The sequence below is a fragment of the Perna viridis genome, chromosome 8 (assembly GCF_037379345.1).
Source record: "Perna viridis isolate PV_CMFRI_1.1 ecotype Kerala chromosome 8, ASM3737934v1, whole genome shotgun sequence".
Classification (NCBI taxonomy): Eukaryota; Metazoa; Mollusca; class Bivalvia; order Mytilida; family Mytilidae; genus Perna; species Perna viridis.
The window spans coordinates 8,646,886-8,666,681 of record NC_142452.1 but is presented as its reverse complement, the minus strand read 5'-3'; the positions used below and the strand labels follow the sequence as shown (position 1 = coordinate 8,666,681).

General features: G+C 32.6%; 2 protein-coding genes across 5 annotated transcripts in view; both read left to right on the top strand.

Annotated features, from left to right (window-relative positions):
• The first annotated feature begins 1,046 nt into the window (after positions 1-1,046).
• LOC148609195 (protein FAM221A-like) lies at positions 1,047-10,138 on the top strand. Its single transcript, XM_088541144.1, has 8 exons — positions 1,047-1,201; positions 2,351-2,429; positions 4,658-4,752; positions 4,976-5,166; positions 5,400-5,612; positions 6,673-6,789; positions 7,057-7,169; positions 8,450-10,138. Exons 1-8 carry the CDS (start codon positions 1,125-1,127, stop codon positions 8,570-8,572), a joined length of 1,008 nt encoding a protein of 335 aa, XP_088397270.1. The 5' UTR covers positions 1,047-1,124; the 3' UTR covers positions 8,573-10,138.
• A 3,427-nt stretch (positions 10,139-13,565) lies between these two features.
• LOC148609194 (uncharacterized) overlaps positions 13,566-19,796 on the top strand; it is a 38,006-nt gene continuing 31,775 nt past the window's right edge. For all 4 annotated transcript variants that reach the window (XM_088595923.1, XM_088595922.1, XM_088595921.1 and 1 more), the window contains exon 1: positions 13,566-13,973. In XM_088595923.1, coding sequence (XP_088452049.1) covers positions 13,901-13,973 — 73 coding nt within the window. In that variant the 5' untranslated portion in view covers positions 13,566-13,900. The remainder of the gene's footprint in view (positions 13,974-19,796) is intronic.

The window sequence follows — 19,796 nt, the reverse complement described above, 5'->3', positions numbered from 1 at the left end:
TCCGTTCGTCCGTCCGTCTTTCCACTATGTTGTACGACACCTCGAACTCTGACATATTTTCGACAAAAAAAAAGTACAATGTTTGTATCATAGGAAGAAACTTTCTTCTGATTTGTTTTCATTGCATCCATTTTTTGTTTTTGTTTTTTGTTTTTGTTTTTGTTTTGTTTGTTTTTGTTTTGTTTTGTTTTGTTTTGTTTTGTTTTTGTTTGCTTTTTGTTTGCTTTTTGTTTGCGAGTTACGGGACCTTCCTTTAAAAACCGTAAAAGATGACAATTTGGCGTGTCATTATAATACTCAATAGGACATATAAATGTGTTGGTATACCCGTTTCTGGCTGTTTCTTTGTGTACATAGCAATTATTCAACATCACACAGGCCCTTCTACCCTTCAACAAATAACAAAGCTTAGTTACTGACAAAAGCAACAATACACAGAATAGACAATAGCCAATGTTTTGTTCATTGTTAGTTATAGTATTAATGTATGGCCCTTTCCATGTTGGCCCTGTAACATGGCCGAGGCCATTATTTATACCAAGAGCATGTTACAGAGCCAATATGGAAAAGGCCATGCATTGATACTTTTATGAACCAACTTTATTTCAGGACATAGTCAGAGTCCATTATTAATACATATGATTTCACCATAATTTAAAATAAGTTCATATCTCGATGAATCAAATATTTATAAAAATTCTCATGAAGGTTTTGTTGGTTTTTTTTTTTTTCAATTATAAAAAAAATCGTAAATTTATAGTACAAGACCAGCTCTCGAAATTGTCGATTCATAAAGGATGGATATTTCTATACATATTGTAGTAAGTTGGTTAAAATAATATATTCACTGTTCAGGGGTTGTTGTGTCATTCACATTTCTCAACATCTTTTTTTCCCCTCAAATAGTCTTAGGTTCAGTTACATTAAAGTACCAATTTATTTAATGTTTCAAACAGTTGACAACTAATTGAATTCTTATCGATTTGCCAGTTATGAAAAAGTATTTTAATTTTGATATTTAAATTCAGGGTGTAGCAAGTATTAAATCAAAGATACGCTTAATGCATTTGAATATAAACAAATTGATCCGGTAGTTAATATAAACATCCAGGTAAAAAGTAAAAATGGCGGAAAGACAGTACCATTTGAAGTTTGACAATGCCAATGCTAAGGCTGTGGACGAGTATCTGGAATACCGAAGGTAAGTTTTCATTTATTCACCTATATCAGTCATTTATAATGAATATGTTTCAAATCGATGTAAAATAAACCTTAGCACTGTTTAATGTATAACACACACGGGAAGCATTGAAACTAAGCCGATGACATTATATACAATTTTAAAGCTGAAATGATTGTATTTATTGTCTTTTCAATTTGAGTTTCTTGGTTCAGAATAGATCAAAGCGCCAAACAGCAACAGACAGAAATTTAGTTTTCATTTCAACTGTAAGATTAATCATTGACACCCACGCAATGAATAACTTCTATGCGTCTGGACCTGAGTTGCAAAAGTACATATTAATAATTATTCCATGGCCGCTTTTTGGTGTTTCATGCAGTTAGTGTTTCGTATTTCACGCCTACGGCCTATTCAGCATGTAAAGTGTTTAGAGAACTTTGTTTACCCCTAAAAGCCTTGCATAGTCGGTATGCTTTTAGAATTTGCAAGAGAGTTCAGAGACACGTTATGTACTGACGGTGCAGTTTTCTTTTTATATATTTCGAATGCTAATAATAATCGCCGTGAACAAACTTTGGGATGATAAAGAAATCACCCTGTCTGTTTGTCGGTCTGTCCAAGCTTCTGGTAAGCGACTCTTCCTAAACCACATAAGATTTATAGGAATGTTGGGCATCACATGAAGGTGTGCATAAAGGATTATTATTACTGTCAGGGGATTCCAAGTGGAGATAATCTAACATGAGGGTTTTACGTGTTAAAATTTCTCTTAGACCACTTGAGGGATTTTGGGAAATTGGACGTCACATGCAGATAGTCATGAAAGAGTATATTTACTGTCGGGGACTCCAAAGGAAGATAACTAACTTCATTCGAGTCGGGTGTCTTTTCTCTCTGAGCTTGCCAACTAGTCAATCATATTCAGACGTCGACAGCAACGTTAATTGTAATTATGTAACAATAAAAAAGAGTTTTGAGCTATCACTTATACAAAACTTAAAAGATTTTCCCAAATTTTCGTGGATTCGGATAATGACGTCATACGAAATTCAACGCAAAAAGTCAAAGATGTGATTGAAATATATGACACGCGTAAAAATTAGATATTAGTCTTCAGATTTCAATCAAATTTAATTAAGTTCATTAAAATGGTCGTATTGCTTTCAGAATTGTCGGGGATGATGATGGCGGCGAACTGATGACACCGGATCAGTTTGAGGAGTACAAGAAGAAAGTCTTGCCTATGGTGGGTGATTTATGATAAATTACATTCGACGCGGTGTGCTTCAAATCCTTGGAAATAGCTGTTTGAAAAGTGCAAACTAGTGCTTCTGTGATTATTGCATTAGCTTATATTAATTTTTCATTTCTGTTTGTCTTATTAGGGCCCCGCTTTAGGCGGATCGCCCTATAGTGATCAGTCTGTCAGTCCGTAAAAAATTCGCGTCCGCTCTATATCTAGAGAACCGTTATGATTTCATACTTTATACTTAAACATGTATATTAACCAACACCAGAGGGTTTGTCATAATGTATGTACAACTTCCTAGGTCAAAGGTCAAGGTCAAAAACTTTGGTTTTAGTTGACTACCCCATGTCCTGTGGTAAAGATCGTGTCCGCTCTATATCTTGAGAACCGTTATGATTTTAAAGTTTATACATGACACGTATACTAACCAACAACAGAGGGTGTGTCATAATGTATGTACAACTTCAAAGGTCTGTCTTTCGGTCGTACTGTCCATCCGTCCATTCTTAACAAATTGTGTCCTCTCTATTTCTTTAGAACTGTTATTATTTCATATTTCGTAGACATCGGGCCCACAGAGATGGCCCCCATCTCAATGATATCTAGTTTTCTGAAGGTATCAGAAGAACTTTCTTGTGGGGTATGTCATTATATTTTCTTCGATACTTCATTGTGTCATGTGAAGTAAACTGGAACATAGAGCACAATGGAAATGAAATGCTTGAAGGGCATTTTTTTTCACAGGTTAAGAGACGTGTACATCGAAATCCTTAAATTAATAAATCCGTAGAGGTGTTTCTAGTACGTGGGCTGAGATAACCCATGTGCATCCCCCACTCATCAACCAAAATATGATTTTTAGGTACCCTTATACCTCCCATTTCTGACACCAAAAAATAAACTGAAGCATTATTGTATTTTTTTGGCTACTTTTTATACTTCGTTGAGGCAAAAATCAATTTTTTTTGGTTCTTCGAATTTCTTCTTTCCACAAAACGAAGTAAATATATATGTATCATCATATAGCCCTACATCTCAGCTTTACAACGGTACCAAAAAAGTTAAGGGTTTGAGAAAAAAATAAAAAAATGTACTCGTACCCCACCAAAAAATCGCTTAAATTGACATATTTTTTCATTTCAAAACCCCTAGAGTATTTATGCTTCAGTACAAAATACAAAATGCAGCTTATTTTTGGTATTTTCTCTTTATTATTATCACAATTAATACTTCTGAGGTTCTTTTGATGAACTTTGGGGATTTTTATAGGCAGAATTTATCCAAAAAAGCGAAAAATAAGATTTTTCGATAAAAAGTCACATAAATTAGATTCTACAAGTTATTGCTCAACTAAAACGTCTCAAATTTGGTGTCATTCGATAGATAATTTAATTTTTTCTATATAAATAAACCACGAAAAATTAATTTCCAAGAATGAATTTTCAAAAAATGTTTAAAATATTACCCCTACCTTTAGAAAACTGGTCTCAGTATCAAACAGAATTCGCATCACATCATACTGACACCGTTAAACTTATATTGAGGTATTCATTAATAAGATTATGATGTGCCCAACATATATATAGTGTCTTAGCCTCCAAGTGAGCCCAAGTAATGAATATTTGAACTTTTCCAAATCAAGTTAAGTGAAAAATCGCCACCCTACCCATGAAAAAAATACCTCAACATGAATTAAAATGTTAATTTTTGGCATATAAATGGTGTACATTAGACATACTGGGTACTATTGTTTTATTAACATATCTTCTCATTTTAGACTGTATTTTTCAGTTTCAATGTGACAATAATGAGTTTTTCATAAAAAGGGGAAATTTTCGGAATTTCACATCTTCTTTCATTTCACCTGCAATGGGCATTTTTTTTTCTAGTACCCTACTTGATGAGTGGGGGGTGCACGGTGGACCCCCCAGCGCATGGACTATTCCACAAATAGATCATTGTCCATATTGACAAGACACCATACACTTTTTATATGGTGTTTGGCTTGGTCTCATTATTAATATATATTTTATTATTTGCATGTATCCATATTTTTAATCGTTTACATTGCCATAATTTACGATACTAAACCACACATATCTTAATGATATACCAATGCCTTATTTTAAGCAGTAATTAAGCGAGATATGGTCATTGTAAAGAGCAATCTATCTTTACTGAAAATTCACTTAACTGATTTAATAAACGATGTTCATATATTTTAGAGGATGAAGAATAGACTATTTGTCAGTTATTCTGCACCTACAGGAATGGACTGTAAGATGGTTGGTCCTGAGACACCTTGTTTCTGTACTCACAGGTAAATCTAGTTTATATTTCTAATGGAGCTCTGGTCGAACACGGGTGAAATTACATATATTCTGGTAGTTCATTCTGTTGGACAATTTATTGTACTGCTTTGTTTTTTTTTCGAATTAACTATACTGGAAGAAATGTAGAAACCATTTCACGATTAAACAGTAAAACAAAAACGCTGATTTTTTTTTTATAGAAATCGTTATTTTTTTTATATTTTCACTCAGGTATAAACAACATAAAACTGATTTTGAAGAGATACCAAAGGAGAGACCAATAAAGCTGCCCTGCAGGGTAAAGGGGTGTAAGTGTGTCAGTTACCACTTTGTACCACTCAACGGAAGTCAACCCATCCGGTGCACGTGTAAACATCTCTCCGATGAACACTCAGAGGAAGAACCCTATAGATGCAAAAAGAGTAAGGATTTGAATTTTTTAATGACATTTCGGAGATCGTTATGTTTTTTTATGTAATCTATCCCCATGGATATTTTACGTAAAACGTAAGAGGTTTATATACCTTAAACAGTGGCACCAAATCCACATAGCAAATCAAGAGACCTCTAGCATTTATTTACTAGAGCAATGCTTGGCTATAAGTGAGTTAAATACCGGTAGTCATAAATTAATTTTATTTTTTTTCACTTGTAGGAGGCTGTATTAAGTGTACAGGCTTTACTAGCTCATTTACATGTGGATGCAGTGGATCGTACAAACAACACAAAATGATAGTGGAAACTGCCGATGAACGCGAGGCCCGAGGGCACCCTATAGGTCAGGCTACTCCGTATGCTGCCATGGGTGGGATAACGGGCTTTTCCTCTTTAGCTGATGGATACATGAGGCTTGACCCAAGTGGAAGAGGTATGTACTTCATTTGAAATAATGACAGAGAAACTAATTCTGAGTCAGTTTACTGAAGAAGTCAAAGCTTATGTTTTAAGTAACAATCCATTGCCAAGGGTAGAGGTGATTCATGGTGTAGTAAAAGCTACCAAACAAATGATGGCATCATGCTTTTTCGATCTATATACGCCTAGTGCGGGTCTGGGTATCAAAAGAATAGGCCCGCAGCAGCCCTAAGCTTGTCGAAAAAAGGCGACTAAATAGTGCTCAAAATAGTGGCCGGGGCTAGGGCGCTCTGCACACAGAGCAATGCGGTTGTGTTCCTCAGGTGGTGGATTGGGGTACCCCTGTCATGTTGCATATTGGACGTCGTCATGCAATAATACAGAAAACCTGACCGCAAATCATAGTGTTGCAATATGTTGGGAAAGATGTGGTATTTGATAGGAGTAGGAATCTTTGAGCTCCGCCGCAGGAGGCTAAATTACCTGACCCTACCCCTCTCCCTATTTTCAGTGGCAGTCAAAATTCTCCGACCCTACTATGCTTGTGTCCTTATCCATTTTTCATTTCATCATCATTTCATGTTCATTTTATCATCCATTTCATGTTCATTTTATCATCCATTTCATGTTCATCACCTGGATATAGCTGAAATATTGCTGCTTTGGCGTTAAACACCAACAATCAATCAATCTACATACACCATGTGTTAACGTAACGGCATTCTTATATGTGTACAGATCTATATTTGGTGTATCAGTTTGGTAATTTTGTATTACCCTTTATTTGAGAGAAAACCCATACAGTCGTCTCTCACTTACATTGTGTAAATCTACCAAATCAGGAACGATAACTCTTCCGAAGTGAGTGTTTCATGTATAATCCATTTTCATCTCGTACGTGCAACAATCGAATGACCAAATCAATGATTTTGGTGGGTCTTTGACATACATTAATCAACCTCAGTAAATACTAGTGCTTCAGAATTAACAACTTTTTTATGGGTAAAAAAACATGTTTAAGTATGCCAGAAATGTAAAGTAACCGTATCTTAAAATTCATTTAACTATGACAGGTGCCCCAAACAAAGGTTTTCTGGAGCAGTCCATTACATCTGATGATAATCCATTCCTAAGGTCTAATGTCCAAGCCATCAAGGCCCACCAGATGAAGAAGAAGGCAATAAAGGGAGGTCAGTATATTCTCTGGACAGATAACTACTGGGTCATAGATAACTTCACGGACACGTAAATTTTGCGATATCTAATTTTTACTGTACAATTTCATTTGATGACATTCAGTTTAATTAATCATTCTATGAAAATAAGGAGAAAATTGTATATTTGTTAATTTAAAAAAAAAGGTATCCAAGCATTCATTTTTTCTTTTCTGAGAGGAAAATTATTCTTTCATATGTTTCGAATTTTCATGGTGTCTCTTTTATGTGTATAATTTTCAGACAATATAGACCCCGAGGATGAGATCTTTTCAGACATGGCAGAGAGAATATCTCAGATGAAGAAACCAAGCGAGAGTGATATGGACTACTACGAACGGCGGTACCAAGAAAGGGTAAGTATGTTATACTAAGGGAGCAACACAATTGGTAGCAATGATCAATGGATGATACATGTACATTATGCAGCATTGACATGACTTTTTAACTAGTCAATGTCTAGTGTCTATAGGTATGGGTGCCGTAAGCTTTCCGATCATAGAATATGTCCATATCAATTATATTTCTCCCTTTCTTCTTTGTAGTCTTATCTGTCAGACATGCTGTGACTACAAAACGGTTGGTCTTCTAAAAAAGTAGTATTACGATTACAATTTAACTGACCATGGCTTATGCTCATGGTTTTAATATTGATCAGTTTGTTAAATTTTAGCTGGTGGATTCAGTTGTCAACACTGGTTTTATCTGTTATCTTGACCACCCTTCTCAGTAATAAGTATGCCCCTACTGTTGAACATTCCCTTTAGTTTTTATACGCCCGTCAAAAAACGGGACGTATTATGGGTCCGTCCGTCGTCCACACTTCGGACAATAAACTCAAAAACGTTTTCACAAACTTTTATGAAATTTTGGTCCATTGTTTATATCTATTGTCGTAAGCTTCCTTTCGATTTTTATAAATTTCAGATTGTTCGTTTTCGTGTTATGAATTTATTTCCTTTAAAAAAGGGGGATTTTCAAGTTTTCGGACAATAACTCAAAAACACTTTCACCTACTTTTATGAAAATATGGTGCATTGTTCATACCTATTGATGTAAGCTCCCTTTCGATTTTTATAAATTTCAGATTTTTTGTTTCCGTGTTATGAATTTTTATACTTAAAAAAGGGGGTTTTCAAGTTTTTGGACAAAAACTCAAAAACACTTTCACCTACTTTTATGAAACTGGTGAATTGTTCATATCTATTGACGCAAGCTCCCTTTCGATTTGTATAAATGTCAAATTTTACGTTTCCGTGTTATGAAGTTTTACTCTTTAAAAAAAGCCGGAAACTTAGTTAAACTTGAGGTAGCCTTGATAGTGCCAAATTTTTTGTACATTTTTTATTTACTTTTTTTTGGAGGGGAGGGGGGTAATTTGACAAGGTTCACAGTATTTCTAGCTGATCATATAAATTCATTAAAAGCATAAGGACAAGTTAAAAGGGTGTATTATGCGCTTAAAGCGCATCTGTTCATTACCTCCATGAAAAGTGTTCAAGCCATTGATTATGTCAATGAGTTTTTGAGTGTTTTGCAGGAATCAGTAACTTTTTACTTCTTACATTTTGTTGATTAAGATTCCAATGCGTGTGTTCTATGCTCTTATTGTGTTTTCATTCCTCGTTATTTACAGCAAACAGCAGGACGAGGACGAAATGTACAGGAAGCATACGGACAGTTAAATGCCGGACAGAGGGCTGCTTTAGAAGAAAAACCTTCAACCCCAAAACCTAGAACACCTCAACCTAGAAAATAGATGAAATAGAACTTGCTTCTGTTATGTACTAATCTAAACTTGCCCAAGAAGTTCATCTCTATATTATTTATGCAGTGCTTGATATTTATTCCTTATTACATGAAATTAGTCAACAGTATTATTTTTTTAATTCTATACTTAATCATGTATATAGAAAATTTAGTATGTCTTAAAGCTAGAATATTATTAAGTACTTTCCTATAAAAGAATATTAATACTTCTGCAGTTTATCTATATACATGTTTAGTGCAATCATATTTTTATAGTTTTGTGTTCTTATTGTTAATTTACTACCATAATATGATCAATCTTTTTTTGGGTTATTATTAATTTTGTAACATAAGTGAACTTTACACCATATTTTTTTTGTTTCGTTTCTTTAAAAAAAATCTGTTTTTTTGTTTTTGACTGGAGTAGTTAATTCACTTGATGTGTTTACTTATTCCCTGAATTCTAGTAAACATGATGTTTTTAATACAAGTTTATCATGCACTGGAGTGCAATGGCTACTCTCTTTCAATAGTCATGCTCAGATTTAGAATATTTAAAAAACTGTTGTGTTACATATATAGTATGGTTGTCCAAATATTCTGTCCAAGCATCTGTTAAATACCATGTTGATATACATAGCGACTGTGATACTGTTCTCAATATTCCGTCCAAGGATCTGGCAATGTTCATACAATTGTGCTGTTATTGATGATTGTGATACTAATTTTTAGTACATTTCTACACTATTTTATCTTTACACAGGGTTAATAATATTAAAATTGTTATATAGATTTAGAGCGTTTTGCTTAATAAAGTTTTTGATCCAGTGACTTTTATATTAAGTAACAGCCATCTGTTTTTGATCAAGTGACATTTATATTAAGTAACGGTCATCTGTTTTTGATCACATGACTTTAATATTAAGTAACGGCCGTCTGTTTTTGATCACGTGACTTTTATATTAAGTAACGGCCATCTGTTTTTGCCTTTCTTGGAGAAGACAAGCGAATGTTTAATATAACTGATGTTATATAGTCTCAAATTTGTTAACTTGATTCATTTTAAGCTTATCAAAGGATGTTCGTTGCTCAGGAGTTTTAGATATGACTTCTGTATACATCCATTCGTGATTAAGTCTCTGATACTCTTGAATCATATGTATATCATACTCACACACTGTAGTGGAATGAAGTTTTCTCAATCTTAAGATTTTGAGGACTGCTAATTTAAGATTTTGTTTTCAACATCATGCATTAGGCTTAACTTCAAACTACAAACTGCTCTAACAATGAAATTAATTTGGCTGTAACTTGATTTCTCCACTGGAAATAGTCGCAAACAAGACTATTAATCTGCAGCAGAAATTTATTTTTAAAAAATGCCATTATTTTGAATGGCCAAAAATTGTAATTGCTGTGTACATCATTGATCTAGTTTACCATATTTTACACTAAATGGAGCAACTTCAAATGGAATAAAGTGATGCAAAGCCTCATTTTTTTTACTTTTATGGCATATTTTTACTAAATTTGGAAATTAGCAATGTTTAAATAGATTAAAAGATGACCAATAGATTGCAGTTGTTATTATTAAAAGTTTCAAAAATTCAATTGGCTGTTTCAGTAAGCAGATTTTGAATTGTCAAGAGGCTTCCTTGTGTGAAGGCTAAAAAAGGGGGTCCAAACTTAACTTTTTGTGAATGTGGGCCAAAAAAATTGAGATTTTGAAACAATTTGGTATTCATAGAATAGGAAATGCATTTGTCTTATCAATACAGACCACCTTTAATGTTTAAAAAGGTAACTTAATTTTTTTTATCAATAACTTGTCTTTTTTGCAAAGTTTGAGATATTTGAAATACTGTTAAAGAGTACCTGTATGAAAATTGGAACAAAAATTCACATGAAAGCAGGAGGACAGAGATATCTTTAAGTTGGAAATTGAACACAGTTGTAGAAAAAACAACAACATTTAAAGATACCTAAAAGTTTTTATTAGTAATAGGTATCAGTCTTGTATTAAATATTCCGGAGCGGGTGTACGTCAAAACATGGAGGCTAAAAAATATAGTGCGCTTCCTTTTTGCCTTTTCCTGTTTTGTTTCTTGGCAAATGACTATCATTTTTCATCAAAAGTACAGGGTAAATATCAACCTATGACACAAAAAACTTGTTTTTGATGAAAACAGTATTTTCATGAAAAATAATGCTTCAGAAAAGAGGTCTATTGTATGAACTCAAAATAAAAGTGAAAGTAGAAAAAGTATATTTTTAGTTTGACCTGTCCTGGTGTACCAAAGTTCGTCCTTTTTTTCTCTTAAATGGACATAAAAATTATTTTTGACATTTCTTTAATTGAAAAACATGGTCAAAAGTTAGATTGAAACTCTTTGTCTATTTTTTTTAAATCATGAAAATTTAAGGTACACTATAGAAGAGTAATCAAGGGAACCAAGTTTATAGCGGTAATCAAAAGAATGTAATCTAGGGACGAAGATCGGACATGGAAAACAGACATGAAAATGGATAAAACTAGAACAAGAAGACATTGATTCTCTGTCAGAGTGGTTAAAGGCCGTGAGGTCTTTAAATTTGAAACAAATGAAAGTTTTAAGTAGGTCAATGAGTGTCAAGGCTACATCAGTTTTCAAAGACCCCGATGTAGCAAAAACATTGTCTACTATACATGACAAATATGTTGTCGTACCAGCAGACAAATCCCAAAACAACATTGTTTTTGTCTGCAAAACGTTTTATATCCAATGTTTATTATCAGAGGTAGACGTAGAAAATAATAGCAGTGATAAGACCTATACTGCTACCACTCTCTCCAAAGAGGAGATTGTGGAAAACCATAAATCTGTGCTATTCTCTTTTGGTCTCTCTACCAAGGACGATGATTGTGATTTACCGTCTATGTACTGGATTCCTAAACTTCACAAGAATCCATACAAACGTTTCACAGCTGGATCTGCAAAATGTACCACCAAACCTCTTTCAAAACTTTTAACTTCTATACTCACAACTGTCAAAGAGGGTTTGCAGTCCTACCAAAACACTTGTTACTCCTGTAGTGGTATTAATTCAATGTGGATCCTGAAAAATTCGAAAGGACTTTTGGAGATAACAGTTCAAGACTATTATCTGAATATAATAGCATTAAAACCTATGATTTTTCAACACTGTATACTTCTATTCCCCAAACTCAGTTAAAATCCCGACTTAAAAACATTACACATTGTTGTTTTTCCAAAAGATGGTACACCTAGATACAAATATATAGTTCTTGGTAGAAATTCCTCGTACTTTGTAAGAAATAATTCCAAATCATCTTCCAAAATATACAGAGGAAGATGTTTACAAAATGCTGGAATTTTTAATCGATAACATATTTGTCCAGTGTGGTGGACGTGTTTTTCAACAAACGGTCAGCATTCCAATGGGAACAAATTGTGCTCCTTTACTTGCTGACCTATTCCTTCACTCTTATGAGGCTGACTTTATAGCTGATCTGATCAGAAAGAAAGAATATCGTTTAGCTAGATCCTTTAATCTCAGTTTCCGCTATACAGATGACATATTATCTTTAAACAATCCTAATTTCGGGGATTTGATACATCGCATCCACCCAAAAGAACTTGAGATAAAGGATACTACAGACATTGTGAAGTCAGCCTCGTATCTTGACCTACACTTAGAAATCGATGGTAAAGGAAAACTATTGACCAAAGTTTACAAAAAACGTGATGACTTTTCATTCAGAATTGTCAACTTTCCTTTCATCTGTGGCAACATCCCTTCGGCTCCTGCATATGGAGTGTTCATATCACAACTCATACGTTATGCCAGAGCTTGCCGAAACTAAGCAGACGTTTTGTGTCGCGCTAGGACTCTAACAAATAGGCTTCTGGAACAGGGTTATGTTGTTCCAAGATTGAAGTCATCACTACAGAAGTTTTATGGTCGTCATCATGAACTCGTGGATCGTTATGGTGTATCCATCAGCACCATGAAAACTGATTTGTTCAACGGGTCATGGTTTTCCTTTCCTCGTTTGTCTACCCCGGACTTGACTTTTTATGAGGCACTCGGCGGGTGTTTCTTGAAAGGCAGAGGACGCTTACCCTACCGGTGCACCTGGTCCATGCTCATAATTTTTAGTGGAGTCCGAGCTGCTCATTTACTTTTGTTACTTTGTATGTATGATTTTAGTTACTTTATGTTCTTTGTTGTGTATGTCTGTTTTTCATGTCTGGTCTTTGTCCCTGGAATACATGCTTTTGATTACCGCTATAACCTTGGTTCCCTTGATTACTCTTGCACAACAAAGAACATAAAGTAACTAAAATCATACATACAAAGTAACAAAAGTAAATGAGCAACTCGGACTCCACTAAAAACTGGGAGCATGGACCAGGTGCACCGGTAGGGTAAGCCTATGGGGGGCAAATGATACAAGACTGAGACCCAAAGGTACCAGTATCGTATTGCATATCCCTGAGCGGGTGTACGTCAAAACATGGATGCTATAAAAATATAGTGCATTGTCTTTTTGCCTCTCTACAAACTAATGTTTTGTCAAAAGATATGAACAATGACTTATAAAATAGAGCAAACAAAACACTGTAAGACGAAGAACTTTTTTAAAAGAAAATCTAACATAATATCATAAAAATGTTCCACTGAAAAGGTTGGTTTGGTGAGTGCAAAACGAAAGTGAATGTAGGGAAAATGGGTATTTATAGTTCAAGACTACTTTTCTGTCCGATCTTCGTGGACTCACCCTATTTTCTTTGCGGGAAATTATTTTTTCACATGTCCTTAGAAATGCTACATAAGTGAAAGTTTTATTGAATCAATTTGCATATATTTTTTTAAAAAATCCTAGAAATATGCACTTCACTATAGAAATCTATGGGAAAATTAATACGATACTGAGACCTAAAGTGAAGTGTGAAGATACCGAGTTACTCCCCTTTATTGAAGTTTTTGGCGCGAAGTCTCGTTTTGGCCTTGCCATCATGTAAACAAATGTTGCAGAAAAGTGAATGAATTGGCTTGTCACATTCCTCAGTTGTTGTCTACAGTGATGAAATAGGAATATACTTGTTAAACATGATTGACAAACAGTTAATTCGGAAATTTGTCCACAATTCTTCCGATGTTGAAAGGAGTTGCATCTTCAAACAGGCCCACACATGCGAAAAAGTCAAAACATCATACACAAGAAATTGATTTCAGAAAATACCTTTGACACGAAGATGACATAAAAAATTTTCGGAGATTAGGAAATTATTTTTTATTTTAATTATTGTCGTCAAATTGAAGGATTTAAATCATGTATTATCTTGCTTTTCATGCCTTAGTTATCATTTCACAATGGATTTTAATTGTAAGGTGTCAGTCATCAGGTGAGTTTAATATCATACACTATTCAGAGTTAGAAATAGTAGCCTGACCAACAGCCTAAGACTGGCTATTTTTTGGCAGGGTTGGCTAATTTTAGCAAAAATTTTTATAGCCATATAGTAAATATATTGAAAAATTGTATTAAGGATTGCTTAGAATTTGAGTGAGTTTCCTACTCTGATGTATTTCTAATGACATAAGTCTAACTTCTAATAACTAGAAAATTAGCAAAAAGTAACAATAATGGAAAATTAGAATTTCTAGAAAAATTAACTTCTGGAGTCAAAAATGCTTGGGAAACTTTACTATGTGTAACATTAAAAATTTTCCTTATTGTTGCTCAGTTTAGATAGTCTTTTTCTTTTTAATTTAAAAGCTATCAGTACATATTGAATATGCTGGCAGTACCAGGGAGAAAAATAACCAATGTTACTAGTTTGCTCTTTGGTTAATTAATTCTATCAGGCTTGATTTTTTTGGGTCATATACATGTACAAATGTATTAACAATGCTTTCAATTCTTTATAAATTATTAAAATAGCTATTAAAAACCATACTATATTTGAGTTGGATTCTTTATGAGTTTGAAATATACATACATGTACAAAATGTGTGTCTTTTAAAGAAAAAAATATAGTTTGTTAGAACTTTGTGTAAATTGAATTGTGAAATATGTTTCCTTCATACTATCATTAACTTTTGTTATCTTTATCATTTATTTTTTCAGTGTATTTTTAATGTTTAGGTAATTTGTCCAATAAATACATGCATACATGTACTGACAAAATTACATACATTGAACGATGTGCATGATACATCTTTATTTACATGTTTTTGTATTGAAATGCAAACAGCTTGGCAACATCTGTTATTCTTTAAACATTCACAGGTAATATTCACTAGTCATTGATTTATCACACTTAATTTCATGATTTCCTTACTTAATTTATATTTTCCCAGGTTTTCTAAGGCTAAAATTAATTATTCATGGATGAGAGGTAATACAACATGTGAGGGCAATTTAGGAAATTCCAACATGCTTGTACATAAGATTTTATTTATTTTTTGGAAAAATATCAGTAGGATTTTTGCTATGGTTATCATTTATATACTTTTTCCATTGTACATGTATTGCATGCATATATTATTTTCAATATGCTTCAACATTTACTCCTAATATTATTTGTACACAGTCAAATATGATTCATTGTTTATCAGGTTAATTAAGTTAATAATTTACCGGTAAACTGTATTTATAGAGCTACAAAAATGTGAATATACATGTACATGTACAAAATGTAAATGAAAATAGAAGGTTTAGTTAGCATTAGTTTGAAATGAACTTGTACAGTTATATGTAATTTTTAAATCTGGCCACATCACTGTATAACTATGCTGTGATTATACTTTGAAACTTAATTTCCTTTCTAAATATAGTCTTATCAAGATATCCAGCTTTGATGTTTTAAATAACAGGGGTTGCTTGAAATATTTACATCAGATGTAGGGTATGCTAATTTTGCAAACATCCTGTCGAATTTCAACATAAGGAGATAAATTTTCAGTACTGTGAATGTGTACATCTACAATGTACATAAAATAGGTATTTAAAATAGTATGTGTACATGTACCACAATGTAACAAAATGGATTAAGCAAGGTATTACAATGTACATTGTACATTGTATTTGACTTTGAAATTATATTGGACTTAATAAATTAAGTAAAATATTCATTTAAAAAACTTGCATCTACAAATTAGGGCAATTAGTAAGTATATTGTACAATTTAAGTTTCCTTTGTCTTTTGTTAAACTACATGTATAATTTTTAACCCCTTAGCCACATGGCCATGACTAACCCGTTTAAGATTAGTTTTCCAATTTATTTTTATATTCAGTTTCTAAATTCTGAAATAATTCCAAATTCAAATAACACTGTGTTTTTAGCATATTAAAGCTTAAAATGGCTTGAATATGGGAAGAGTCTGTACAATGATTATTATATACATTGTAGGTATATCTAAATTGAATGTATATTACCAAGTCTTTGATAGTTTTATATCAAGTTCTTTTTTAATTTGTGAAAATTAGTGCTGTCATATTGAGCCACATTATCTGAGTATACATGTACATTTACAATGTAATATACTGCATGTACATGCTTAATATTTCTTTTAAACACAGTTTTAAAACATTCTTATACATTGTTGCTCACAATGTAAATGTTAAATAATGCCACTCTAGGTTTTCCACTATCAGACATTTCACATTAATTTCACTGGTTCTGGAATATTATCCTGAATAATTTTGGTATGCTATGAACCTGTTTTCTTGTTTTTGGACAATCTACAAAACAATTACTCGGAATAACTCTTGATGGGGTATGTACATGTATTTCTGATCTTAGTGATGCATCCCCCAACTTTTGTCAAACTTAGTCTTCAAGTTAATAGTGACATTGTCTCTAATTTTTTTGAATTCAGGATTCCACAAGTTAATTTTATTTGAAACTTAGATATTTTTCAACAGTTGAATTGTTGATAAGTATCTCCTTTTTGCACTTGTACATGTATTTATAATAATAATAATGTTATTACTTTAGCCCATCTCTGTAAAAGATAAAGTTAGGTTGATTGATTAACATCCTTTAAGAAAATTGAATAGAACAAAGAGGTTTTGGCATTACTGAATTTAGTCAAATTGGAAAATGTTTTACAAACATTTTTCCTGCTGATATTGAACCAGAAAAAAGGTCGCGTTTACTTTAAAACACATGACAAAGTCTCTATTTGAATTGTGATAAAGAATTGTAATTGCAGCGGAGGAAGTTTGTTACATTTTTATCCATTACAATCACTAAGGCTGCTTATTTGATGTGGCAAGTTACATAGGATAGATTACAGATTTTTCTATGCTCAAAAGGGATTAACTGTTTGTAAATACATGTATTGCAAAGAGACAATATTTAGTTTATGATTCACTTTAATCTTGGTATCATAATTAGCCTTAATGTAATGTTTGTCTTCTATGTTTTTGTTTCTGATGCACACGACACAGATATGTGCATCATGTTGTATATTTATCTTGGTTAATGGATAACTATAAATTGAAAATACAAGTATTTAACCAAGTAAAACAAATTAATCAGTGTTTTTCATACCATACTTGTAATTTTTGGTTAAGATGTGTTGGGCATGTACTCTGTGTTGGTAATTTAATTTTCATTCCTCAATACTTAATGTTTTAGGTAAATCTCTCAGTACATTCATTAAATACATGTACATGTAAAACGAGTCAATGATGCTTGCATTAGGAGATAAGTTCTCTTGTTAAATTTGAACAAAAAGTGCTGAATGATGCATGTATAAAAATATTTGTGTCTTGACTAGTATGTATATGTACATTGTACATTGTATATGTACATTTTTGAAAGTGGTCTTCATATTGCAGTCAGGCTATTGTTATTGTTACACTATTAGGTACATTTATTTTCTTAAGTCGACAGAAAATTCAGAAAATATAATTATTTAATCTCAAGTTTAGGATTCCTTATTATTCCAGAAGATGTATGACATGCATGTACATTTGTATTTTCATAACATGTACAGTACATGAATAAATTCACTGTATACTTTTACATATGTTTTTACAAATGTATTAAGTGTATCATTGTGAATCTTACAAAAAATCATGGCTTTGTGGCTGCACATTCCACACTGTTTAGTTCTCTACTGGTATCAATGAAAGCAAACAAGATTTTCAGACTTCTTTTTAAGCACTTGGATATTTTGAAGTTGTGTTCGGTAGTGTATCTTTATAGGTTACATATCAAGTTTATTTTTTGTTCTGTTTGATGACACTTTGATGTGTCTTGGACTATTTAGGAAATTTAATGAAAAACAGTTGCCTAGTAAATATCATAAACAAATTTAATTATCTATAGTACTTGTATACATGTATGTGAGTGAACCTATGGAGAGGTAACAAACTGAGTTTTCCATTTTATGATAAAAGTATCTTTCTTTACATTCACTGCATACATGCATCTACTCTTTCTGTTACTAGATTAATTACTTAGCACAAATTGAAACTCTGATTGAGTTGGGTACTTTTTGGACACAGTAATAGTATGTGTGCATGTACTTCCATTTTTTAAATTTTCTATTGTATGTGTACCATGTATTGCTATAACCAATTGATAAAGTATTCCAGAGCTGAAATCGCTCAGCTACATGTACAATACACAGACAGTTGAACAGAGCAGTTTCCTCTATGTATTATATACATGTACCCAAGCAGCATCTCCCAGATTTATTTAACTAGGCTAAATGAATTTCACCATAGTCTGAGGACTACCTGCTGAAGATATATATATACAAACATGTGTAGAACAGTTTATGTGAAACCAATCAATGACTGCTGGAAGGACAATAGATCTGAGACTTAAGGATCAGAATCTCTGAATCAGCAAAGAAAATGACAAAAGTATAGTTCTGAGAGATTCTATGGTTTGCTATTGTTACCAAATCTTATAATTTATGATCTTGGTGGTTTTATCTTTTTGTTTACTTAATGGGCAGATAAGTAAAGAGACTGATTATTAGAGATTTGGTAGCAGCTGGTTGTGCAGTAATTCTGTCAATGTTTTAAACATGTAGGACATATGTGGTATAGGCTTGTCATTGATAACCATTGACTCATTATTAACATCTGTTTTCTTCTTAATCATGACGTCTTTTTGAACAACGCCTTTATATACCAATAACTTGTCATATGACGTTGAAATTTCTAGTTGATTTTTACTTATTTTTTTTCTTATTTTGGGAAAGGATTGGTTTGGCCTAGGATAATGAATACAATACATTGTGTATAATGAAAATAGACATAATGCCAAGAAGACAAATGTTTGTTTAATGTTACCCTAGCTGCCTTATTTTTGTGTCAACCCCAGCACATTTTATTGGTATTTTTTATGAAATGCTGCTACATATAAACTATCATTTATAAGTTGTGATGAACCAGTCAGGAAATTGTCTAATAAGTGTCTATAAAAATCATATAGAAAAATGAAATGTTTTTACTTACATGTACTTTCCTACCCACCCTATTTTTCATCCAATGTAATCGTAATTGGACATATTTATTTTCTTAGCATTATTGATAGAAACAGAGGATAACCTAAAACAACTTTTTCATATAAATTTTTAATACTGTTCAGTATTTTTCATTCATGATATTATGCCAAACCTCTTCTTATTGTTTGCACTTAAATGGTTGAATTCTTGTCACAATACTGGCAAATGGTACAAATACTGATAATATGGAAAACAATATGCTCAGAATTTAATTTTTAGTTATTACTTTTCTGAAAGAGTCTTTTACTGGCTTGTTGAGCATACATGTACATTTGTACTTTGCAGGTTCAAACCAATTCCATTGGTCACTATTCAGATCCAAATCTACATGTATTTCATTGTTCAGTTATGGACAACACAATTAATCCATTGATTGGCAATATTTATCTTCATTTCCAAATACTTAGAGATTATAATCATTTATTTAGATATGAATAAGATATGTTATTTACCTATTTATTCTCTTATATAGGTATTTATAAATCAAGCCTTGACGGTTTGACCTCATTGGTAAGAATGAGAGAACTTTAATATACAAAATGTACCATATCTACTGACTGAAATTTTTTTTTTTAAGTATCTTATATATGAAATGAGTACTAGAAAAGCCTTTTCTCAGAGTTTTTGATACTGAATCTCCAGTGGTTTATCAGTCACTTTAGGATTGTGACGACAACAGTACTTAAAAGT